The sequence below is a fragment of the Mus musculus genome, chromosome 16, assembly GCF_000001635.26.
Source record: "Mus musculus strain C57BL/6J chromosome 16, GRCm38.p6 C57BL/6J".
NCBI classification, from domain to species: Eukaryota; Metazoa; Chordata; class Mammalia; order Rodentia; family Muridae; genus Mus; species Mus musculus.
This window is the reverse complement of record NC_000082.6, coordinates 44,436,504-44,461,574: the sequence shown is the minus strand read 5'-3', so window position 1 is coordinate 44,461,574 and position 25,071 is coordinate 44,436,504. Positions and strand designations below refer to the sequence as shown.

The 25,071-nt window shown below is 41.9% G+C and overlaps 1 protein-coding gene across 14 annotated transcripts in view; it reads right to left on the bottom strand.

The window, feature by feature from the left end:
- Positions 1-25,071, bottom strand: part of Cfap44 (cilia and flagella associated protein 44) — an 87,953-nt gene that overhangs the window by 21,120 nt on the left and 41,762 nt on the right. For 7 of the 14 annotated variants that reach the window (XM_011245864.3, XM_006521963.3, XM_006521964.3 and 4 more), the window contains 6 exons: positions 24,252-24,448; positions 22,404-22,578; positions 12,368-12,545; positions 9,607-10,116; positions 5,910-6,113; positions 1,233-1,428 (listed from right to left, as the gene is read on the bottom strand). In XM_011245864.3, coding sequence (XP_011244166.1) covers positions 1,233-1,428; positions 5,910-6,113; positions 9,607-10,116; positions 12,368-12,545; positions 22,404-22,578; positions 24,252-24,448 — 1,460 coding nt within the window. Of the gene's footprint in view, positions 1,429-5,909; positions 6,114-9,606; positions 10,117-12,367; positions 12,546-22,403; positions 22,579-24,251; positions 24,449-25,071 lie in introns of those variants that run through there. The other 7 variants (XR_003951774.1, XR_003951773.1, XR_875763.1 and 4 more) reach the window with 6 other exon arrangements.

Genomic DNA, 25,071 nt, shown 5'->3' with positions numbered 1-25,071 from the left:
CCTACCAGAAATTTCCATAGAATCTACCCAAACCTTCTAGTGTGAAGAAGCAAGTCCATGGAACACGAGGCAAGCAGGTGTATCAAACCAGTCATACATCTGTATGCTAGCAGAAAGCTGGAAGACACCAAAAGCACAAGTGTGATCCCACGTACATTCGCTCAAATCAGGAAACTATACAGGTGTAAACCTAACAAACCAGGAGTATGGGCTGTGTGTTGACATAGAACATGCTGATTAATAGGTAAGCCTGGCCCGAGACATGCAGAGCCAAGCTGATAAACAGGGTTAACACAAACGTGGAAAAGAGTCCAACAAGATTTCTTTGTAGATATAAACAACATTGTTCTAAAATATGGAAAGATTAAGGAGCTAGAACAGCTGAAGCTATTTTGAGAAGGAAGACACTTGTGGGAGGAAGTGGTCTACCTGAGTTCAGTACTTACTGTGCAGCCACAATAACAAAGAGGGTAGGTCACAGTAACAAAACAGAAAACCCAGAGCGAGATCCATGCACATAGACCCAGGCAACTGTGACACACAATTCAAAAGGTCAAAAACACTTCAAAGGACCGAGACAATCCCCTCAGCAAATGCTGCAGGTACAAAAGTTACAGATGGGAAGAAAAAGTTGTGCACCACGTAGCATACAAAGGACTAGAACACAGGGAACTCTCAAAACTCAACACCAAGACAGCAGGCCCAGCTTACCAATCTTACTTAAACACTTACAAAAGTTGATGACAGGTATTTCACCTAAACTATCCTGAATTAATTCATACCTAACACACACACAGCACACACACATACACACACAGGTACACACACACATATATACATATATGTATCCCACAGACCACACACTCAAGTACACACATATACATGCATGCACATGTACACATTCATACACATACAGGCCTGCACACACTTGAGTACACACATATATGCATACACACATACACACACATGTACACACTTATACACATACATGCCTGCACACACTTGAGTACACACATATATGCATACATACCACACACACACACCACACAAATGGACTCCAGTTCTTCAAACACATCCCATCAGCTTACAGCCCCTGCTCTTTAATCCCTACAGAACGTCTACATTGTCTGTGCAGTAGTAGGTGAGGACGGCACCAGACAGAGAGCTCAGTTACATCTCTCGCTAGTGCTGATGAGAAGAAATAGAGTAGCAATCGAGGGAGGAACACAAACCAGCATCTCCCTCAACTTCCTTCTTCTTTGCCCGCTTAATCTTCTTCTTCAGGACCTTCATGAGGAAGTTTGCAAATTTATTGTTTTCTCCAAGGGCTGCCTGGAAGCCAGCGTAGAGCGCCTTTTCCTGATCCTGGAGTTTGGTGATTTCATTCTTTTTCTCTTCCATCTCTTTAAGAGTTTCATTTATTTTCCACTAAAGGGAAGGAGGGAGGAACGTAAGATATATAACGTTTCTAACAAGCTGGCTTCAGAGTACAATGCCCATTCCAATGCAAAGCCAGAGTCTGTAGACATTTTTGAGCTTCTTAATAGAAATCTATTTCTGATGTTTCTAAAACTGCTTATTTGATTAAGTTTACATTCTTTAAAACTATCACTCAAGTTTAGTAACTTTGGAATGTTCACCTTTGTCAACAGGAAAATCCAAATTAAACAAATTGATATTTTGGTTTGGTTTAGTTTGGTTCTGTTGTGTTTGTTTGTTTGTTTGTTTGTTTGTTTGTTTGTTTGTTTGTTGAGTCAGGGCTCCTCTGTGTAGCCCTGGGTATCCTGGAACTTGCTCTGTAGACCAAGCTGGGTTTGTTTGTTTGTTTGTTTGTTTGTTTGTTGAGTCAGGGCTTCTCTGTGTAGCCCTGTATCCTGGAACTTGCTCTGTAGACCAAGCTGGTCTTGAACTCACACAGATATGATTGCCTCTGGCTCCTTAGTACTGGGATTAAAGGCCTGGGCCACCACCACCCAGCCAGATTAGAATTTTTACTGACAGTCAAATAAGATGGTGCCTACAGAAAAACATAGAGGTTTAGAGTGGTACATCTAACATGGCACACACAGGGCCAGTATTCATAGCAGGATTTCTGAATGCCAATCCCAGAAGACTGACCAACGTCTCCAACTCAACTCATGAAGAATTGCCCACTGATGGGAGCAGTATCTGTGACCAGACATGACCTTCAAAAAGGACTGCTCAGAGTGACAGCATTTGAAACCTGACCCCTCCCTGCACAATCATCTGGGAATAAAGAAAGTACCACACCCAGGGCCCTGACAGGCATCTGAAGGCCCCCAAAGGACTGCCAAGGGAGCAGAAGCTGTAGCCAGTAATTTGACTTTGTGCCCCCACTCATCTCTCTCTTTTACACTACTCCCTCCACCCCTGCCCCTGCATCTAATGCTCAGTACCATTTTAACCTTCTCTCCCTCCTTTCTTCCTCTTTTGTTCTTCTATTATTTGCCCCCTGCCCCACCCCACTCCCCTTTTCCCAAAGAACATGGGCCAGCCTGCTAGGCAGGGTTTCACTTCCTAAGACTTGAGACTCTTAGATGATCTGACAGCCTGCTTTTTACTTCTCTTCTCACACCCACCCCCTTGTCCCTATAATGCCCTCATCCTAATCTGGTTGCAAGATGCTCAGTTAGGTTTGAGGATCGCTGTGTATTCTTTGCCATACTTTCCACCCATGCCTCATGCACTTCTTAGCGCTATGTTCTTTTTTCTTCCTGCCATCCTTATCCCCTTATCTTTTTCCTTCGTGATTGTAATATTCTAGAGAGTTAACAATCTCTGAGATCCGTAGACCCTAACAGATCTCAACTTTCCTTTTCCGAGCTATTTTATCCAGGTTGATCTTTCTTTTATTTCAAGGTAGAAAACACTATGTGTATCTCCATTGTCACTCCACAGAAGCAATCTGCAGATCAATGTATTCCTAAACAAAATTCTGATGACATTCTTCACAGAAATAGAAATCTTAAAAACCACAGGAAGTATGAAATATTCTGATAGCCATAGCAATTGTATGCAAAGAAAAATTCTGCTGGAGGAATCATCATGTCATGTTTCAAGTTAGAGTCGTAGAAGAAAACAACAACAACAACACAGCTTAGGACTGTCAAAAATTTGGGCACACAGATCAATAGAACAGAGTAGAAGACCAGATACAAGTCCATATAATTATAGCCACCTCATTTTGACAAAAATGCCAAAATCACACATTGGAGAAAAGACAGCATCATCAACAACCAGACATGCAAAAAAATGAAATTAGTTCCTTATCTTTCACCTTGCCCAAAAGTCAACACCAAATAAGTCACACACATCAACCTAAGGCCTGAAAATTCATGCTGGATGTGGGATATCCCTATGAGTTATTTGACAGCAAGGCCCCAGAGACTACCAAAACAAAAGAAGCCACTGCCATTGCTTTTAACTGGCCCCTATAACAGTCTGAGAGGACCCTATTGCCAAAGACACCACAAACTTTGGTTGCACAACATGGAAAAATCAAGCTTTGACTGACCTCGGAACTTCCTTTCTAAGTGCTGACGGGGTTTTGCAAGCCACTATGAGATACAAATCATCAACATGCTATAATATCATGCTAGAATATCATCCTTCCAGGCTGTATGTGCCAGCAGGTATAATAGTGACATGACACTTACAGGTGTGTCCTCCTGCTTTCTGATCACAGCTGAGGTCTGCTCCACAGGACAGGATCCATCCCTGGCATTATGCTATGAGCCTGGGGAAAAACTGGGGAGAGTATAGACCCTAAGAGGAACCTATTACTGTTGTTTTGCTAAATGGGCATATTGTCAAATTGACTTCTAAATATCTGTAATTATAGTCATAGAATTGTGCTGATCTCTACCTTGGTCAGAGGGAAGATTGTTTTTTGAGGTGGAAAGATGTTAATGCAGAGACTCGTGCCTGGTCAAAAGACTAAGAACGTGTGATAGTTGAGTGCCTAAATGGGACAACTATACCACTCCTGCCCCAAGGTTTAGGGGATAATGCAGAAGAGGGGTATAAGGAATGTAAGACCCCTTGGGCTGGTGAGATGGCTCAGTGGGTAAGAGCACCCGACTGCTCTTCTGAAGGTCTGGAGTTCAAATCCCAGCAACCACATGGTGGCTCACAACCATCTGTAACAAGATCTGACTCCCTCTTCTGGAGTGTCTGAAGACAGCTACAGTGTACTTACATATAATAAATAAATCTTTAAAAAAAAAAAAAGGAGGATGTAAGACCCAGATGATCAAAGGAGTGCTATGAAATGCTGTCTGTTAGACATGATGTAATCATTACGCTTATGACTTCACAGCATCTATGATTACTTATGTAAGACCTGGGCAAAATCAAAGCAGTCACCATTCTATCTGGGATGAAGAAGTGTTCATGATGTCCCAATTCTAGGAAAGGATGTGAAATGGAAGGATGAAGAGTAATTTTTCTTTGGGTGTGGCCATTAGTAGACTATCCATTCTCTGATGGTATGAGGGGGAGGAAGAGGTGGAACAGCAGGAGGAGGAACAGGAGGAGCAGGAGGAAGAGGAAAAAGAGAAAGAGGAGGAATAGGAGGAGGAATAGGGTTAGTTGGGAGGGGCTGGAGGCTGGAAGGAAGGAGCTGAAAGGTGGAAATGGTAAAGATACAATATATGAGTGTGTAAAATTCTCAACAAATAAATAGAAATGTTCTTACAAAAGAAACAAGCTATATCATTTGCAGAAAAAGTGGTTGCAACAGGAGATAATTATATTAACCAAATGAAGTTCCTAGATTTTGTGTGAGGGTATATGTTCATATGTCTGCAGGGGTACATGTACTCATATATATGTAGAAGATAGAGATAAATGTGTCTTCCTTAATCATCTTCTACTTTATTATTTGTAAACATCTCTCTTAAACATGTGAGTACGTGTGTGTGTGTGTGTGTGTGTGTGTGTGTGTGTGTGTGCATGTGTATGTATGCCTGTACCACAGGGCGTGTATGGTCAAGAAAACAACTTTTGAGAGTTGGCTCTTTCCATCTGTGATGGTTTGTATATTCTTGGACCAGGGAGTGGCACCATCTGAAGGTGTGGCCTTGATGGAATAGGTGTGACCTGGTTGGAATAGGTGTGTCACTGTAGGTGTGGGTTTAAGACTCTCACCCCAGTTGCCTGGAAGTCAGTCTTCCACTAGCAGCCTTTGGATGAAGATATAGAACTCTCAGCTCTGCCTGCGCCATACCTGACTGGTTACTGCCATGCTCCCACCTTGATGATAATGGACTGAACCTCTGAACCTGCAAGCCAGCCCCAATTAAATGTTGTTTTGTTATAAGACTTGCCTTGGTCATGGTGTCTGTTCACAGCAGTAAAACCCTAACTAAGACACCATCTATTGTAATAGTTCTCAACCTATGGATCACAACCCCTTTGGCAAACCTCTACCTCCAAAAATATTTCCAGTACAATTCAGAACAGTGGCAAAATTATAGTTATGAAGTAGCAACAAAAAACAATTTTATGGTTGGAGGTCACCACACCATAAGGAACTGTATAAAAGGGCCACAGCATTAGGAAGGTTGAGAATCACTGGTCTAGTGAATGGGTTGAAGAGCTGAACTCAGGTCATCAGGCTTGTTGGCAAGTACCTTTATCCACTGAGCTATCTTGCTAGCCTTTTCTGTCTTGTTTTTCTGAGACACCATGTATCATTGAACCTGAAGCTTGCCAACTTGGCTAGATTGGCTGACCAGCAAGATCCATAGACCCTCCTTTTTCTGCCTCCCAGACTTAGATTACAGACATAGGCTGTTGTGCCTAGCTGTTTACATTGGTTCTGGGGAATCAAACTCATGTTCCCTAACTTAAGGAGAGCAGTCAGTCAGGATCCAGCCTGCCCTTACTTGCATGTCTTGCTCCTCTTTGTCTAAGGAGTTAACTCTCTCTTGAAGAATATTTTCCTGTTTTTCAAAATTCTTCAGGAGAAGCATTTCTTGAAATAATGTGAGATGGTGAAGGTCAGATAATTTCATTTTCGTATCTAGCTTCAGTTTCTGATGTCTTAGAAGATGGAGTTCTGCGTCGAAAGTGACAGTCAGTTCGTTGATCTGAGGTATAAAAGAGATTTGAGGATATGTAAGTTTAAAAAGCAAATGTTCTTTTTCAAACTGTCCAGCAGTACTGATGTATCTAAAATATTTCTCATTATGTATTTTCACTAGAGATATAATTATATGCTCATATAAACTCACTTATTAGTGGCATTAATTTGCATAGCTTAGTGATGGGAATTCTATAATACAGTCCTTTAAGCTACTTTATCACTATTGACTAAGCCATTGTTCAGTGACATCGTAGATAGAGAGAGAGAGATGTCATACATATATATCCTCTTTATCTAACCCATTTTCAATGCTTTCTCACAGTTAGTCTAAATAAACATTACTCTTAACTACTTTATTTAAAAACTACTTTATTTGAAAATGTAGGTAGGTGCCCACCCCAGTTGTCATTAGAGGGGCATCATCCAGCAATGGATGAGCAATGGGAACAGATGCAGAGACTCAGAGCCAAACACTAGGCAGAGCCAGGATGTGGTGGTTTGAATAGGTTTGGACCCTATAAGACTCATGTGTTTGGATGTCTGACCCATGAGGAGAGGCACTACTAGGAGGTGTGGCCTTGTTGGAGGAAATGACACTGTGGGAGTGGGATTTTAGATCTCTATGCTTAAGCTCCACCCAGTGAGGCTTTAGAGTCTCCTTCTGGCTGCCTTCAGATCAAGATGGAGAACTCTCAGCTCCTTCTCTAGTACCATGTCTGCCTGTAAGCTGCTATACTCCCACCATGATAATGGACTAAACTTCTGAAACTGTCAGCCAGTCACAATTAAATGTTTTCCTTCTTAAGAGTTGCCTTGGTCATGGTGTCTCTTCACAGCAATGGAAACTGGAACTAAAACACAGGGCAACCCTGAAAAAGATGGGGTTGGGGTGGGAAGTGCGAGGTTGGATTGACCTTTAAGAGTATACATGAGAACACAGCCCACAGAATCAACTAAGCAGGGCTCATAGGGGCTCACAGAAACCAAAATGACAATCATTGGCCTTGTATGGGTCTAAGCAAAATTCTTTGCATATACCTCATGGCTATATAGTTGGTGTTCCTGTGGGACTCCCTACAATGGGAGTGGGGGGGGGGTGACTCTGACTCTTTTGCCTGCACTTGGAACCCTCTTCCTCCTACTGGGTTGCCTCATCCAGCAGTGATATGAGGGTTTGTGCCCAGTCTTCTTGTATCTTGTTAGGCTATGTTTGTGGGCCTGTTCTTACTTATTTGTTTTTTGAAGGAAAACAGAAGAGGAGTTGATCTGAGGAAGAAAGGATGGAGGAGGAGGGCCTGGGAGGAGTGGAGAGAGGGGAAAATGTGGTAAGGATGTAATGTTCGAGAAGAATACACATTTAAAAAGAAGGGGAAATATTTCTACATAGGTCATTAATAGAGTCACAAGAAAACCATTCAATTGACACAGTTTCCAAATGAGGAAATGAGGTTAAAGGTGACTGCCCTGTAATCAAGGCTACCTTAACATGAAGGTGGAACAGAAATACAAGTCCCAACTCCAAAATCTAAGTCCTGACTCCTGGTCTGGACCTTATTCCACTATGGCCCAGTTGCTGTACATCCTCAGGTGTACTCCGATCGGACACAGCTCTACCTACTTATCGCAGTGTTAGTGAAAAGCCTAAGAGGGAACCACGACTACTGCTGACCCCAAGGAAATTCACACAGCGGGGGGGCAGAAAACCATTGAATGTTATTTGTTGGGTTGTACATTACAGGAAGTCTTGACTGTCAAAAACTTGGTGTGTGTGCAGCCCCCTACTAGAGGACAATGAACAGTAAGATGTCTGCAGTTTGGTGGTGGTCAAATTGCTAGAGAATTTTAGAGGGCTAAAATACAGAAATCAACCCAAAGCAAAGAAATGAAAAAAAAAAAAAAACCAAGCTTTTAAGTAAGTGTGGTTATAGAGTGCATATTTGGGCTCCCTTTTATGCTTATTCGATAAGGCTAAATTATTCCTAGTTTCTCTGGAGGCAGGAGGCCATTTTCCTTTTCAGGAAGTAATTCTGAAACCGGACCACAGGGGTCTGCAGGTCTGTATGGGTTATGCCCGTTCGGTTGGCTCTCACAGGAGACAGCTTGCTAGGTCTGTGAGGGCGGTGAATGCTTTTCTTGAGCACTGTTGTGGTCCCACTACCCGACGATTACATCTCTGCATGTGGCATGGCCAACAGACACTTGTTAAATCAATAAAATCAATAAAGTAATGTGACTGTAGTGAAGCTTTTGAATATCTACTATGTGTCTGGTGTGCCTTACGGCTAGACACCATGCGGGAAACAGAAAAGAGAAGAGATGTGGCCATTATCAGAAGGGCTGTACACTCTACCTGGTAAGACAAAGCTAACACACAGAGCATCGAGAAGACAAGTGTAAGACATAAGGTGCTGACTGCAGGGGTGATGGAGTCCAAAAAAACAGGGAGAGTGTGTGTGCGGAAGATGCTGGAGAGGGCTTGGACTGGTCTGTGCTTTGAATGATCCCATCTCTGAAAGGCATCGGGCATTGCAGTTACAAGGGAGCGATAATGGAGAAAGCTCTGATATGAAATGGTGGTAGATAGAGAGAGAGAGCCTGGAAGGCAGGCCTAGTGGGAGAACAGGCCTGGGTGGAGTAGTGCTGATGATGAAGAAGGCTGGGGAGCTACAGGGAACACTTTTGCAGGGTGGAGCTGAAAAGAGATGAGGAAGGGACGCCTTCTTTACGTCTGGTAGCAGGGAGCTATCTACCCAGGAAAGGTTCTTTCCTTCCTTCCGTGGTTAAACTGTACCCTGCGCTTCTGATCCAAGCCTGGTTCTGGTTTCCCTGGAAATAACAGCCCCTGCCATTCCAGTTCTAGGATAGTTTTGACTCCAATCACCACCACAGACGCTCCCTCCTACTGCAGCAACCCATGCACTAAAGAAAGGAGAGTGGATGGGCCAGCGTGGTGTTCACACCTGTAATCCAGGGACCCGAGAGCCTGAGGCAGGAGGATTAGCCACAACTTTGAGGCCAGTTCAGGCTACGTGGTGAATTTTAGGCCAACCTGAGCTACAAAATGAGACCAAAGAGACAGAAAGACAGAAACACAGAGGCAGAGGCAGAGACAGAGAGACGGTTGTGTGAAAAGCAGGGGCTTCCGGTTTTGTGCATTCTATTTATCTTTTCAAGGCTGTCCCTCCAGTTCCCTTTACCATGACTTCATTTAGTTGCAAGTGCCTTTGTGATGTGTTGCCCTGTAGGAAAAAAAAAAAGGATACAGAACTCCAACATTCTGCAGAAAGCCCAAAGATTAGTTAGAAAACCATGGGGACGGGGGGGGGGGGGGGGGGGGCGAGGGGAGCCAAGCCATCAGCGAGTAATGAGCTGGTCAGCCTTTGGGGGAAGGTTTAATGCGGGAGAAATCTGAAATCAACCAATCATAAACCAGACCGGATTCTCCCACTCTTCTCATTCTTTTGGCTTTACATCGAGGGGGCGGCTTCGCCTCTTACCCTGTTGCACAAAAACTGTTGCATGTATAAATGTTTAACCTCGTCTCTTTTCATAATCTCCAGCTCCGCGTCGCTTGGCTCCGCCTTCTCAAACTCGACGGGCTTCGGAAGCTCCAGGAGCGCTGATGCCTTGGACGAGCGAGACAGGGAGTCTCTGGTTGTCAGGTCTCCCTCCTTTCCCGAGGACAGTTTGAGGAACCCTACTAGCCCTCCTCCGGCTGAGCCCCCAGATCCTGTTCCCGACTGCTTGCTGCTGCTCTTATCCTGCCGTTTCTTCTGCTTTCTCTGAAATCTCAAGAGTGTTTCCTCGTCGTACTGGAATCTCCTTTCTGGGACTTCCTCAGGATAGATCTGCGGGACCTGGGGGATGGGCATGTGCTTGGACGCGGGGATGGAAGACTGAATGTTCTTCAGTTCTTGGACCAGGCACTGGATTTCCTCAATGACAGCCAACTTGAGATCTCGAAGGGAAAGGATGCACTTGTTCATGTACCTCTTCTTCCCGTGGGCCTGAAACAAGGGAGAGTCAGCGGGTGGGAAGCAACAGCACAGCCTACCCACACAGGGTGGTCTGGAACGGTTATTAACCCTCTACCTTTGGACTGGCGAGACCAAGGAAAAGCAAACGTCTCTATTCGGAACACTCAATTATGCTTTCCTCTGGCTTTCGGGGGTCACCCATTAAGACTGGAGCCAGCTTTAAACTGACCTCTGGAACCCATCGGTCCCTTTGTCCCGTTGGTCCCTTCTACTGGTTTGCAAGGTCTCTTGTCCTTCAACCTCTTCACGGAAGTCAGGAGACTTGTGTTTAGCTGGACACTCTAGGCATTGACTAGTTCCTTTCCTAGATGGAAATTTGGATTTTTTTTTTTTTGATTCACCTTGGCTGCCCATCTATGTCCAAACTATAAGTCCTCCTGTTCTCCTTCTGCATCTTTGCCACTGTTTACTGTTTACTGTTTACATCAGAATCCCATGGTATGCCATGACATACTTCTGTGGTTGCCTTTTTTCTCTACTTACTTGAGCCAGAGCATACCTGCACAGGCACTGCACACACCTATGGCTTGCTCATTACACACTCTATCTTAGAAGTATCTCCCGGTGCCTAAAAGGACAACAGCAACTGTGTGCAATGAGGCTGCGAACCACACTAAGCATTACTCCACACGAAATATAGTGGGGTTTGTTTTGTTTTGTTTTGTTTTTTAAAAAAAGGGACCAAACACACTTTGTCAAGTCTTATAAAACTTACCTACATCTCTACTAGGAAGTAAATCACTAAAACAAGATCAGCATGTTTACCTACTTGAGAACGAGTCTTTAAAGAATTAAGACTTAAAATGAGAATTCAGCACTGGGTACGTGTGGAACCACCTGGTTGCTCTTACAGAGAATCCAGGTTTGATTCCTAGCACCCACATGGCAGCTCACAGCTGTCTATAACTCTGGTTCCAGAGGCTCTAATGCCTTCTTCTGATTTCTGTGGGTACCACCATGCATGCACATAGGGGCACAGCCACACATGCAGGTAAGACACACGAAAGAAAAGAAAGAAAGAAAGAAAGAGAGAGAGAGAGAGAGAGAGAGAGAGAGAGAGAGAGAGAGAGAGAAAGAAAGAAAGAGAGAGAGAGAGAAAGAGAGAGAGAGAGAGAGAGAGAGAGAGAGAGAGAGAGAGAGAGAAAGAAAGAAAGAAAGAAAGAAAGAAAGTGCTCACAAGAATATGGACCTGTAAAAAATACATAATACTAAATAAAAATAATGGGTAAACTAAACTTATCCCGGGGAAAAATTAGCAAGAAAAATAATCTAAATGATCACTCGTAAGATGTCTGAAATGCTGATTGTGATCAGAAGAATAAAATTATAGTCATTGATCCTTCATTTGTGGATATTAGCTAGAATGCCAAGATGCTTATAACACTGGCATAAATAACAACTTTTGTGGCGAAAAAAAAAAAGGATATATCTTCTTCAGGATACTTTTTTCCCATTTCTCAGAATATGCTACCTATGGGATACAGAACTGACACCCTTGTCGGTGTGACTTGGTGAACTGTGTGGTCTATACAACCACACTAGGTGGCCAAGTAGTTAACCCTTCTTTTGAACAAAGTAGCCATCTGCCTTCTGAGCCTCCTCCAAGGATTTAAAGGAAGACTCAATCCCCTAAGGATTTAAAGCATGCCTGAGGAATTAGCATTCATCAGAAATGCAGGAATCAATGAGGGAAAAATAATAAGGAAATTAAGGCTCAGATCCAAGTATGATCAGCAACAGCTTAGAAAACGTGTTGGTTGGTTGGTTGGTTGGTTGGTAGGTATTTCATTTCTGACAAAAGATGGAAGTCCTGTAAAGAAAAGATTAAATGGTGGCATTCGTTCTAACTGTTTAGTGGTCTTGTGGCAGCCAGGAAACAAATCTACCAAGGATTCCATTGAATTTCAGAAGTCCAATGTACACGAAACAGTATAGGACTTCCCCCATAAAAAAGGCATGGAGCCATATAATTACCAGAAGGCTGGTTCTGCATGGTGAGCTGATACACTCATAGACAAATCTCTTGCTCTCTCTGGGGTCCCTGGCTCATTTATAAAAAGAGGATGTATTCTAGACTCCTACAAAAATCACCTTCCGCTCTAAATTCTTGTGTTTATATGCATGTGTGGGATCAGAGAGATAAATGGGGGGGGGGGTGTCAAGCAGACTCTACTTAACAACAGGATGCTTTTCGTGGTCATGGAATCCATGATTTAAGTACCATCGTGTCAAGGTACCCCAGCTCCTCCTCCTTCTTGGCTGCATTTATTCTCATGTGCTCAGGGATCTTGTAGTCCGGGGCTGTCTTCAGATTGAAATCCCCCATGTATGTTTGGGCTTCTTTGATGGCCTGAACATCTTTGGGATCTTCATAGTCATCGTCAGGTTTGCTTTTGTAACTGTCATAGAAAGAGACAGTACAGACATAAATGTAACAACGGCCTCTTAATGCTCGCTTGCCGCCCCCTCCCAGAACTCCACGGAAACAACTGTTGGGAGGTACAGAAAGCCATGCCGATCATCAGAGAAGCTGAAGATAGGATGGAAAACTATTAGGAAGCCAGTTATGTTGATACAGTTCAGGAATACAGGGTGGGGGGGAAGATTAAATTTATATTGACCAATAAATAAGACTAGAAAAAGCTGTGGCCTAGAACACCCCCAGGAGGAGGCTACCAAAATATTTTCTCAGTAGATCCTCAATGGAACAGGCGCAGAGTGTGAAATGGAACGCTGTGATGTAACCCCTCAGTGACAGGCTGTAAACGGATGCATCTCAGCTTTCCATACAGACAAATCGGTGGCTGCTTTCATACCAAGACAAAACTCAGGAATTGCTCTCTAAAGAAATGGAACTCCAGGCTTAGGGTGCTCTAAGGTATCTTTGGATATCCCTTACAAGGTCTTGTACTGGGAATTTCCAACAGTCCACCACAGTGAAAGTGAAGTCTGCCGGCAGGAATGAGCGTGTACGTCTGGCCTGCAGTCAGCACTTTCTTTCCATTAAGAGAAAAGCCCTCCGGGTACACACAGTGTGAACTAGCAGAGGAAGCCTGTGCAATTGTGTATTCTTTGACATTATTCACATATGCACATCTGCACCAAAAGGAAGGACCGCTGTTTTTAAAGGGGAGAATGGTCTCTGAGGATTAAAAGGAAGAGGAGGATGGGGCCGGTACCATAACTGCTCATGATGTAAGCAACTAGAAAACTGAACTAAAAATATATGAGATGGCTACACTCGGACATGCAAGCATCATCACAACGCAGAGAATACGGTAATAGGAAACCAACTCCTCGGAGAATTCAAGCAAAGTAATTCTAGCTCCTGCTTTTCTGCATGGAAGAGATGGCTAAAATACAGAGTAAGTACGGTCAGAATCTTGCTGAGCAAAACGTAACCCAGCAAGCTCACTAGTTGAGGAGACAGAGAAACCAAAGTAGCTGGGCCTTCCGCAGAAAGAATATGGAGCAAGATGCGATAGCAAGGTCAGAAATCCATGGGGCTGTCTTCACTGTTGCGGATGAGTACTAATCAAGACACTTAGCACTGCACATCTGGAAATGACTCTCTTCTCCAGCTGAATGCCTTTGTCGACTACAGGTCGTGGTTAAGAGCAAGCCTGTCCTAGGAGACCTGAACAACGTTATCAACCGTCTTGCCCCAGTCTACCCTCACTGAGGACTGTACCCGGTAATGCAAGAAAGCACTCTGTCAAGCACATGATAAACTTCCAGACAGCATGGAGCACCATAGCCTAGGTTTCAGCAGATCTAACGTAATTGCTTTCTATGATAATAAGAAATGAAATAAGAAGCCTAACCAAAAGTCTAATATTTAAATCTCAAACATTTGAAAACTAAGCAGCACACATTTAAATGAAACAGATGTACGGGAAGATGTCCCGAGGGCTCATAGACATGCTTTGTACTGAGTGACAGTGGGTGCAAATGAAATTTATGAAACATGGTTAAGTTCATGCTTAGAAGAAAATTTATACTTTACAAGTTTATGCTAGAAAAGAAGAAAGGTATGGAATTGAAGCTAACACACGTTACATTGACAGAAGAAAGAAACACCCAACTAATGCTAAAACAAGGCAAGAAAGGATATCATTTTTAAAACCAGAAATGCAGGAAGTAGGCAATTATTTTAATACTTTTGAACAAAAGTTAGGTTTCTGAAAATGTTAATTCAGTTGGTAAATGGTAAGCTAGAATGGCCAAGAAAAAGAAGATACTAATTAGCAACTCCCCTGAATTAAAGGCAAGTGACTGAAACAAAACCAAAAAATGCCACCCCACAGTAACAATCTAGGTTTAAAAAACAACAAACAACAACAACAACAAAAAACAAAAAGACACAAATTTCAAAAACTGACCCAAGAAGAAAAGTTAAATCTGTACTAGGGCATATAAAGTTTGCAAGACCAAAGGGCCTCTCTTCCCAATGATGGCCAACTAAGCCATCTTCTGCTACATATTCAGCTAGAGACGTGAGCTCTGGGGGTACTGGTTAGTTCATATTGTTGTTCCACCTATAGGGTTGCAGACCCCTTCAGCTCCTTGGGTACTTTCTCTAGCTCCTCCATTGGGGGCCCTGTGTTCCATCCTATAGATGACTGTGAGCATCCACTTCTGTATTTGCCAGGCACTGGCATAGCCTCATACGAGACAGCTATATCAGGTTCCTTTCAGCAAAATCTTGCTGGCATATGCAATAGTGTCCAGATTTGGTGGCTGATTATGAAATGGATCCCCGGGTGGGTTAGTCTCTGGATGATCTATCCTTCTGTCTCAGCTCCAAACTTTGTCTCTGTAACTCCTTCCATGGGTATTTTGTTCCCTATTCTAAGGAGGACTGAAGTATCCACACTTTGGTCTTCCTTCTTCTTGATTTTCATGTGTTTTGCAAATTGTATCTTGGGTATTCTAAGTTTCTGGGCTAATATCCACTTATCAGTGAGTGCATATCATGTGAGTTCTTTTGTGATTGGATTACCTCACTCAGGATGATATCCTCCAGATACATCCATTTGCCCAAGAATTTCATAAATTCATTCTTTTTAATAGCTGAGTATTACTCCATTGTATAAATGTACCACATTTTCTGTATCCATTCCTCAGAACATCTAGATTCTTTCCAGCTTCTGGCTCTTATAAATAAGGCTGCTATGAACATAGTGGAACATGTATACTTCTTACCAGTTGGAACATCTTCTGGGTATATGCCCAGGAGAGATATTGCTGGATCTTCTGGTAGTACTATGTCCAATTTTCTGAGGAACCACCAGACTGATTTCCAGAGTGGTTGTACAAGCTTGCAATCCCACCAGCAATGGAGGAGTGTTTCTCTTTCTCCACATCCTCGCCAGCATCTGCTGTCACTTGAATTTTTGATCCTAGCCATTCTGACTGGTGTGAGGTGGAATCTCAAGGTTGTTTTGATTTGCATTTCCCTGATGATTAAGGATGTTGAACATTTTTTCAGGTGCTTCTCAGCCCTTCGGTATTCCTCACTTGAGAATTCTTTGTTTAGCTCTGTACCCCATTTTTAATGGGGTTATTTGAATTTCTGAATTCCAGCTTCATGAGTTCTTTGTATATATTGGATATTAGTCCCCTATCAGATTTAGGATTGATAAAAATCCTTTGCCAATCTGTTGGTGGCCTTTTTGTCTTATTGACAGTGTCTTTTGATTACTGAAGCTTTGTATGAGGTCCCATTTGTCAATTTTTGATCTTACAGCACAAGCCATTCCTGTTCTGTTTAGGAATTTTTCCCCTATGCCCATATCTTCGAGGCTTTCCCCCACTTTCTCCTCTATAAATTTCAGTGTCTCTTGTTTTATGTGGTGTTCTTTGATCCACCTAGACTTGAGCTTTGAGGAGATAAGAATGGATCAATTCGAATTCTTCTACATGATAACCGCCAGTTGTGCCAGCACCATTTGTTGAAAATGCTGTCATTTTTCCACTGAATGGTTTTAGCTGCCTTGACAAAGATCAAGTGACCATAGGTGTGTGGATTCATTTTTGCGTCTTCAATTCTATTCCTTTGATCTACCTGTCTGTCACTGTACAAGTTCTATGCAGTTTTTATCACAATTGCTCTGTAGTACAACTTGAGGACATGCGTGGTGATTCCACCAGAGGTTCTTTTATTGTTGAGAATTGTTTTTGCTATCCTAGGTTTTTTACTATTCCAGATGAATTTGCAAATTACCCTTTCTAACTCAGTGAAGAATTGAGTTGGAATTTTGATGCTGATTGCATTGAATCTGTAGATTGCTTTTGGCAAGATAGCCATTTTTACTATATTGATCCTGCCAATCCATGAGCATGGAGATCTTTCCATCTTCTGAGATCTTCTTTAATTTCTTTCTTCAGAGACTTGAAGTTCTTATCATACGGATTTTTCACTTCCTTAGAGTCAAACCAAGGTATTTTATATTATTTGTGACTATTGAGAAGGGTGTTATTTCCCTAATTTCTTTCTCAGCCTGTTTATCCTTTGTGTAGAGAAAGGCCATTGATTTGTTTGAGTTAATTTTATATCCAGCTACTGCACTGAAGCTGTATATCAGGTTTAGGAGTTCTCTGGTGGAATTTTTAGGGTCACTTATATATACTATCATATCATCTGCAAAAAGTGATATTTTGACTTCTTCCTTTCCAATTTGTATCCCCTTGATCTCCTTTTGTTGTCGAATTGCTCTGGCTAGGACTTCAAGTACTATATTGAATAGGTAGGGAGAAAGTGGGCAGCCTTGTCTAGTCCCTGGTTTTAGTGGGATTGCTTCGAGTTTCTCTCCATTTAGTTTGGTGTTGGCTACTGGTTTGCTGTAGATTGCTTTATTATAATTAGGTATAATATGGGCCTTGAATTCCTGATCTTTCCAAAACTTTTATCATGAATGGGTGTTGGATTTTGTCAAATGCTTTCTCAGCATCTAACGAGATGATCATGTGGTTTTTGTCTTTGAGTTTGTTTATATAGTGAATTATGTTGGTGCATTTCCATATATTAAACCATTCCTGCATCCCTGGGATTAAGCCTGCTTGGTCATGATGGATGATTATTTCGATGTGTTTTTGGATTCGGTTTGTGGGGATTTTTTGAGTATTTTTGCATCAATATTCATAAGGAAAAATAGGTCTGAAGTTCTCTTTCTTTTTTTGGATCTTTGTGTGGTTTAGGTATCAAAGTAATTGTGGCTTCATAGAATGAATTGGGTAGAGTACCTTCTGTTTCTATTTTGTGGAATAGTTTGAGGAGAGTTGGAATTAGGTCTTCTTTGAAGGTCTGATAGAACTCTGCACTAAACCCATCTGGTCCTGGGCTTTTTTTGGCTGGTAGACTATTGATGACTGCTTCTATTTCTTTAGTGGAAATGGGACTTTTTACATCGTTAATCTGATCCTGGTTTAACTTTGGTACCTGGTATCTGTCTAGGAAGTTGTCCATTTCGTCCAGGTTTTCCAGTTTTGTTGAGTATAGCCTTTTTTACTAGGATCTGATGATGTTTTGGATTTCCTCAGGTTCTTTTGTTATGTCTCCTTTTTCCTTCCTGATTTTGTTAATTAGAATACTGTCCCTGTGCGTTCTAGTTAGTCTGGCTAAGGGTTTATCTATCTTGTTGATTTTCCCAAAGAACCACCTCCTGATTTGGTTGATTCTTTGAATAGTTCTTTTTGTTTCCACTTGGTTGATTTCAGCCCTGAGTTTGATTATTTCCTGCTGTCTATTCCTCTTGGGTGAATTTGCTTCCTTTAGTTCTAGAGCTTCTAGGTGTACTGTCAGACTGCTAGTGTATGCTCTCTCTAGTTTCTTTTTGGAGGCACTCAGGGCTGTAAGTTTTCCTCTTAGGACTGCCTTCATTGTGTCCCATAAGTTTGGGTATGTTGTGGCTTCATTTTCATTATACTCTAAAAAGCCTTTAATTTCTTTCTTTATTTCTTCCTTGACCAAGGTATCATTGAGTAGAGTGTTGTTCAGTTTCCAAGTAAATGTTGGCTTTCTATTATTTATGCTGTTATCAAGGATCAGCCCTAGTCCGTGGTGATCTGATAGAATGAATGGGATAATTTAAATATTTTTGTATCTGTTGAGGCCTATTATATGGTCAATTTTGGAGGAGGTACCGTGTGTTGCTGAGAAGAAGAATTTTGTTTTAGGATAAAATGTTCTGTAGATATCTATTAAATCCATTTGCTTCATAACTTCTGGTAATGTCCATGTGTCTCTGTTTAGTTTCTGTTTCCAGGATCTGTCCACTGGTGAGAGTGGGGTGTTGTATTCTCCCACTATTATTGTATGAGGTGCAATGTGTGCTTTGAGCTTTACTAAAGTTTCTTTAATGAATGTGGCTGCCCTTGCATTTGGAGCATAGATATTCAGAATTGAGAGTTCATCTTGGTAGATTTTACCTTTGATGAGTATGAAGTGTCCCTCTTTGTCTTTTTTGATAACTTTGGGTTGGAAGTCAATTTTACTCGATATTAGAATGGCTACTCCAGCTTGTTTCTTCAGACCATTTGCTTGGAAAATTGTTTTCCAGCCTTTCACTCTGAGGTAGTGTCTGTTTTTTTCCCTGAGGTGGGTTTCCTGTAAGCAGTAAATGTTGGGTCCTGTTTGTGTAGCCAGTCTATTAGTCTATGGCTTTTTATTGGGGAATTGAGTCCATCGATGTTTAGAGAAATTAAAGAAAAGTAATTGTTGCTTCCAGTTATTTTTGTTGTTAAAGTTGGGATTGTGTTCTTGCAGCTGTCTTCTTTTAGGTTTGTTGAAGGATTACTTTCTTGCTTTTTCTAGGGTGTAGTTTTTGTCCTTGTGTTGGTGTTTTCCCTTTATTATCCTTTGAAGGGCTGGATTCATGGAAAGATATTGTGTGAATTTGGTTTTGTCATGGAATACTTTGGTTTCTCCATCTATGGTAATTGAGAGTTTTGCTGGGTAGCCTGGGCTGGCATTTGTGTTCTCTTAGGGTCTGCATAACATCTGTCCAGGATCTTCTGGATTTCATAGTCTCTGGTGAGAAATCTGGTGTAATTCTAATAGGTCTGCCTTTATATGTTACTTGACTTTTTCCCTTACTGCTTTTAATATTCTATCTTTATTTAATGCAGTTGTTGTTCTGATTATGATGTGTCGGGAGGAATTTCTTTTCTGGTCCAGTCTATTTGGAGTTCTGTAGCCTTTTTGTATGTTCATGGGCATCTCTTTCTTTATGTTTGGGAAGTTTCCTTCTATAATTTTGTTGAATGTTGGGAGCCGCCCCCACATTCGCCGTCACAAGATGGCGCTGACATCCTGTGTTCTAAGTGGTAAACAAATAATCTGCGCATGTGCCAAGGGTATTTTTCCACTCTGCCTTTCCCGTGACGTCAACTCGGCCATGGGCTGCAGCCAATCAGGGAGTGATACGTCCTAGGCGAAGGATAATTCTCCTTAAAGGGGACGGGGTTTCCGCCATTCTCTCTCTTGCTTGCGCTCTGCGCTTTTGCTCTCTTGCTCCTAAAGATGTAAACAATAGAGCTCTTGCTCTGCGCTCTGGTGCTCTGGCGCTCTGGCGCTCTGGCTCCTAAAGATGTAAGCAGGGGGCTTTCGTTTTTGGGGCTGGGGGCTTGCGCTCCTGCTCCTGAAGATGTAAGCAATAAAGTTTTGCCGCAGAAGATTCTGGTTTGTTGTGTTCTTCCTGGCCGGTCGTGAGAACGCGTTTAAGAGTTGAAGATATTTGCTGGCCCTTTAAGTTGAAAATCTTCATTCTCATCTACTCCTATTATCCGTAGGTTTGGTCTTCTCATTGTGTCCTGGATTTCCTGGATGTTTTGAGTTGGGATCTTTTTGCATTTTCCATTTTCTTTGATTGTTGTGCCGATGTTCTGTATGGAATCTTCTGCACCTGAGATTGTCACTTCCATCTCTTCTATTCTGTTGCTGTGCTCGCATCTATGGTTCCTGATTTCTTTCCTAGGGTTTCTTCTCCAGAGTTGTCTCACTTTGGGTTCTCTTTATTGTTTCTATTTCCCTTTTTAGGTCTTGGATGGTTTTGTTCAATTCTATCACCTGTTTGGTTGTGTTTTCCTGCAATTCTTTAAGGGATTTTTATGTTTCCTCTTTAAGAACTGCTGCTACCTGTTTAGCAGTGTTCTCCTGTATTTCTTTAAGTGAGTTATTAATGCCCTTCTTAAGGTCCTCTACCAGCATCATGAGATATGATTTTGAATCTGAATCTTGCTTTTCGGGTGTGTTGGGGTATCCAGGACTGGCTGACGTGGGAGTGCTGGGTTCTGATGATGGTGAGTGGTCTTGGTTTCTGTTGGTAAGATTCTTAAGTTTGCCTTTTGCCATCTGGTAATCTCTGGTGTTAGTTGTTACAGTTGTCTCTGGCTGGAGCCTGTTCCTCCTGTGATTCTGTTAGCCTCTGTCAGCAGTCCTGGGAGTCCAGCTCTCTCCTGAGTCTCAGTGGTCAGAGTACTCTCTGCAGGCAAGCTATCCTTTTCCAGGGAAGGTGCACAGAGGTCTGGCATTCAGACCTGCCTCCTGGCTGAAGATAAAGGCCCAAAACAGGGACTGTCCCAGAAGATGTGTTGCCTCTGCAGTCTGTGTGCTCACCTGCACAGACTGGTCTCCAAGGGACCCAGGACACAAGATGGCTCCCTCACCTGCTCCAGTGGTCAGAGCCCTCCCAAGTGGTCACCTCTCCTCTGGTGGGGAAGGTGCCTGGTGCTGACCTGCACAGACTGGTCTCAGAGGGACCCGGGACACAAGATCCAGAATTAATTTTTAATGCAAAGTGAAGTCAGCAAGATGAAAGAGTAGAAAAAGAAAAGAAAAAAGAGAACCAAAAAGTTCTTGGTTCAGGATCACTGTGCAAGTACATTGATACAGCAACCGTTCAGTTTCTCTCTGTGTGGAACCCTTAGATAGTCCAAGGCTCCTGCAGGACAAGAACTGGTGTCACTGAAGAAAGGAGAGTTGCTGAGGTGCACTCCCCAGAACCGGCCTCCTGGCCCATGGCTGAGATCCCTGCTTTCAGATCTTCCTAGGGTAGGGAATGGGTTAGTCTGCTTTGCCAAAGGGGAATCCACAGAGAACTGCTCTCTCTTGAGTCCTAAGGCATTGATGGGGCTAGACTTCACAACCTGAGCCGCCAGAGAAGAGTAAAGATGGCAAGCACACATTCAAAAAGGTGAAACAAATCCCAGATCCCAAGATCTTCTTGTGGGGAAAAACTCTCTTGTCAGCTTTGGATCTCAGAATGAAAGAGAGAGACAGAGACAGAGACAGAGACAGAGACAGACAGACAGACAGAGAAAGCGCCCAAGAGAAAAAAACAGGAAATTCCTCAGGACCACATATTGTATAAGTGCCAAATGGGCAGGGCAGTGATGGTGCACACCTTTAATCCCAGCACTTGGAAGGCAAAGGCAGACAGATTACTGAGTTCGAGGCCAGCCTGGTCTACAGAGTGAGTTCCAGGACAGCCAGGTCTACACAGAGAAACCCTGTCTCAATAATAATAATAATAATAATAATAATAATAATAATAAAGGGAGTTCCAAATGGAGTGTTTCAAATAAAAATGAAAGAACAATAAAAAAGAAACATTAATGTCACAAGGAAGTATGAAACGCACTTGTAATGGTAGATAGATTTTAGAGTAATAGAATATATTCACTATTATTACTATAATGTTGGGGCATAAGTAACTTTTAAATCCTATTATAAAAGTTAAAAGGTGACTCTTAATAACTTAAACATGTTAAAGATACATACTATATGAATAGATTTAAATGGTGACAATAATAATAGAAGCTATGAGGAAAATTTAAGAGTAAAATTTTAGGGGACTGGAGAACTTGTTGCGAGTGCCTGAAGCACAGTCATGAGTAGAAGAGCTCATATCCTAGCACCCATGGGACCCGGCAGATGTCTCACAGTGCCTGTGACTCCAGCTTCAAGGGATTCTCTTCTAACCTCTACAAGCACACACAGGCACATGTGTGTTCACGTGAACACATGCACACATGCCCTTAAATAGATAAAAAATTGAAAGTAGAGTTTTCATACGCAGTTGAACTTCACTTGTCTATTATATTTACTTCTTTGTGTAAGTAACAACCATGTCAAACAAATACAACATTTACAAACTTATATTTGGGGGTCACATATTAAGAGTGTAAGAATATAGGTCACAGAGTGTAAGAATATAGGTCGCAGAGTGTAAGAATATAGGTCCCATGTGACTCACAGCTCCTCCCATTCCTTTTTGCGCTGGAGAATCTTAAATTGAGCCCGCTCAGCTTGTTGTATGAGTTTCTTTGTTTTCTCGATTTGGTTTTCTACCATAATTTCACTTAAAGTTCTAGGCCGAAATTTCTTCCCTTTTTCCAACACTGACTCTTCTTGTAGGCTAATACTTCCACCTGTACAAAGAATTCCTTTTCAATACTTCTAAGGCCAAAAAAATAAGTCTCAAATACTGTTTCAACTTACACACACATGTGTACACACATACATACACACATACATCAAGATAAAATATGGAACTACCATGAATTCAACTTCCCAAACCACAGATGTTCTTTGACCTTTGATCTGGGGTAACATCCTGATAGACCCACTGTAAATTGAAAGTGGCTGATTTTTAAATGTATATATGATACATAAATATATATAAATACATAAATATGCCCATAGAATACCACATCTGAGCACATCATGCCCAGAATATCTACATTAGCCTACGTAATACTCAAAGCCTTCTTTACAATAGGATGTTGAATATCTCATGAAATTTTCAAAATATTGTACTGACAGTGGAAAACAGAATGGTCAGGTGGGTATGCTTACACACTGTTACAGAGTTACAGAAAATGTAAGCCGAACAATCATTAAGTTGTCTACTGTTTCTACAGTGAAAAAAAATCAGACTAGAAATCTAAGGCACCATTATTGCTGCTAACCATTTTCTATTTTGAAAGTTGGCAAAAATAACAGTCTGGTTCCCACACCTGAGGCTCAGGGAACATCACAGAAGAATGACAGAGAGCTAGAGGATCAGGGAGTTCGCTGTGAGACTGTTTCTCCTAAGAATGTCAGAGCTGTGTCAGCAAAGTCTCACCAACATGACCACCTGAGCAGAAGCTGCAAAAGGCCTACAACAGACATGCCAAATGGATGGGGAAAGGCCCAGTTTTATATAAAGAACCACGGGCAACTGAGAACTGATAGGGAGCTGTGTATGGAATAATGAGGAGAAGAGTTCATGAATATGAAGGAGAACAAGGAGGGGCAGGCTGGGAGGGTTTTAAGTGAGGAAGGAGAAGGGGCAAATGACACAATCATATGGTCTCAAAGAGTAAACGAAATTTAAAAATGCAAGCAACTGCAATAAAATATCCTTTGATTTTAATTTTTAAAAAAGGATAAATGTTACGGCAAGGCATCAACTGAGGTCAGAGTCAAATATGAAGAAAGTTGGCAAAATCAAACTAATACCAGCTCCTTACAGTATGCCCTTAAGTAATGATGGGGCACTGGCAGACGGCTGAAGAGTGTGTTTGCAATACTGTCTTAGGATGGGATTGAGTGAGTCATAATTTGACAGAGAGCTTGAACTGACACTTCATATGCTAAGTGAAATGGACTGTGGCCACTTAAAAACAACAACAACAACAACAACAACAACAACAACAACAACAACATCCTTTTTTGGAGGACATGGCCGCTGTTGGATGTGGGCCTTGTGCAGCTTCTGCTCAGGTAGCCATGTCAGTGAGGTAAGAAAGCCACACCATCCTGCGTTCTCATCTGTTGTCTGAGTAACGTGGCCAGAGTGGTTTTGCTTTAGCAGCCGGCATCCAATAAGAAAACAGGTACTGTGCGTTTGGTGGAGTGCGCCTGCATCTAGTCTTAGCCATATGGAATAATCCTGACTTGTAAGATTACCTCTTCCAAGGGAGAAGGTCATGGAAGGGGGAAGACAAATTGAGCTCCAGACAGCAAGTCAGGGTCAAAGTCCTTTTCTAGGAAAAGTCAAGTCTGTTGGGAAATCCTGTCAGTATGGATTTAAAGCCTCCTGTGTCTACATGCCCACCTGTATCTCTCTGGCTCTCCTTCTTGCCCGGCCCTTCCTTTTCAAGCCTCTCCATTTTGCTTTGTCTTCTCTCAGACTGGCTTGGACGCTTTAACTTGGAATATTTAGAGGGCTTCACCAGTCTATAGGAGGCTATCTGGTGGTCACTCTGGGTGGCGTAAACCACGATGGTGTCACTTTCCAATGGTTCACGAAATCTGAAAAAAAAAATAGAATAGGTATTTGCAATAGTTAACATTTTGATCACTTTACAATAATCACATATTCTGCCAATATGTTTATGCACTGCTCAAAATTTAACCACACCTATGCCACCAGAGTGCTCTAAAAGTTGGGCTGGACTTGACTGAAAAGTAATAAAAAAATTAATTCTGTGAAACTAGTAAATATTCCATTATTAATCAATGCACCATCAAATTTTGCTAATATGTGCTAAGTAACAACTTATAGTTAGGCTCCAGTTTGATGGAAAACAAATCATAACGAACTCTGAATATGTGTAGTCTACTGCCCTATGCATTAAAGACAGTAAGTTATATGCATTGTGTAAGAATGAATTGAATAAAAATATATAAATTATATAAAAATATAACTGTGTTTAAGTATGGGATGTCTAAGCTAAAAAGAAGGGAAAAATTAGCATTTATTTACCAAAGACTTAAGAAATTTTACTTCACTGGGATATTTAAAACACATTTTCTTAAACTCTATGGTGTGTGTGCATGTATTTATAAGCATGTGCTAATGAGATTTGTTTGTATGTGGTCACAGTGAAGTGAGCAGACTTTGGGAGGTTGAATAAGGGTAATTCTCAAATGCT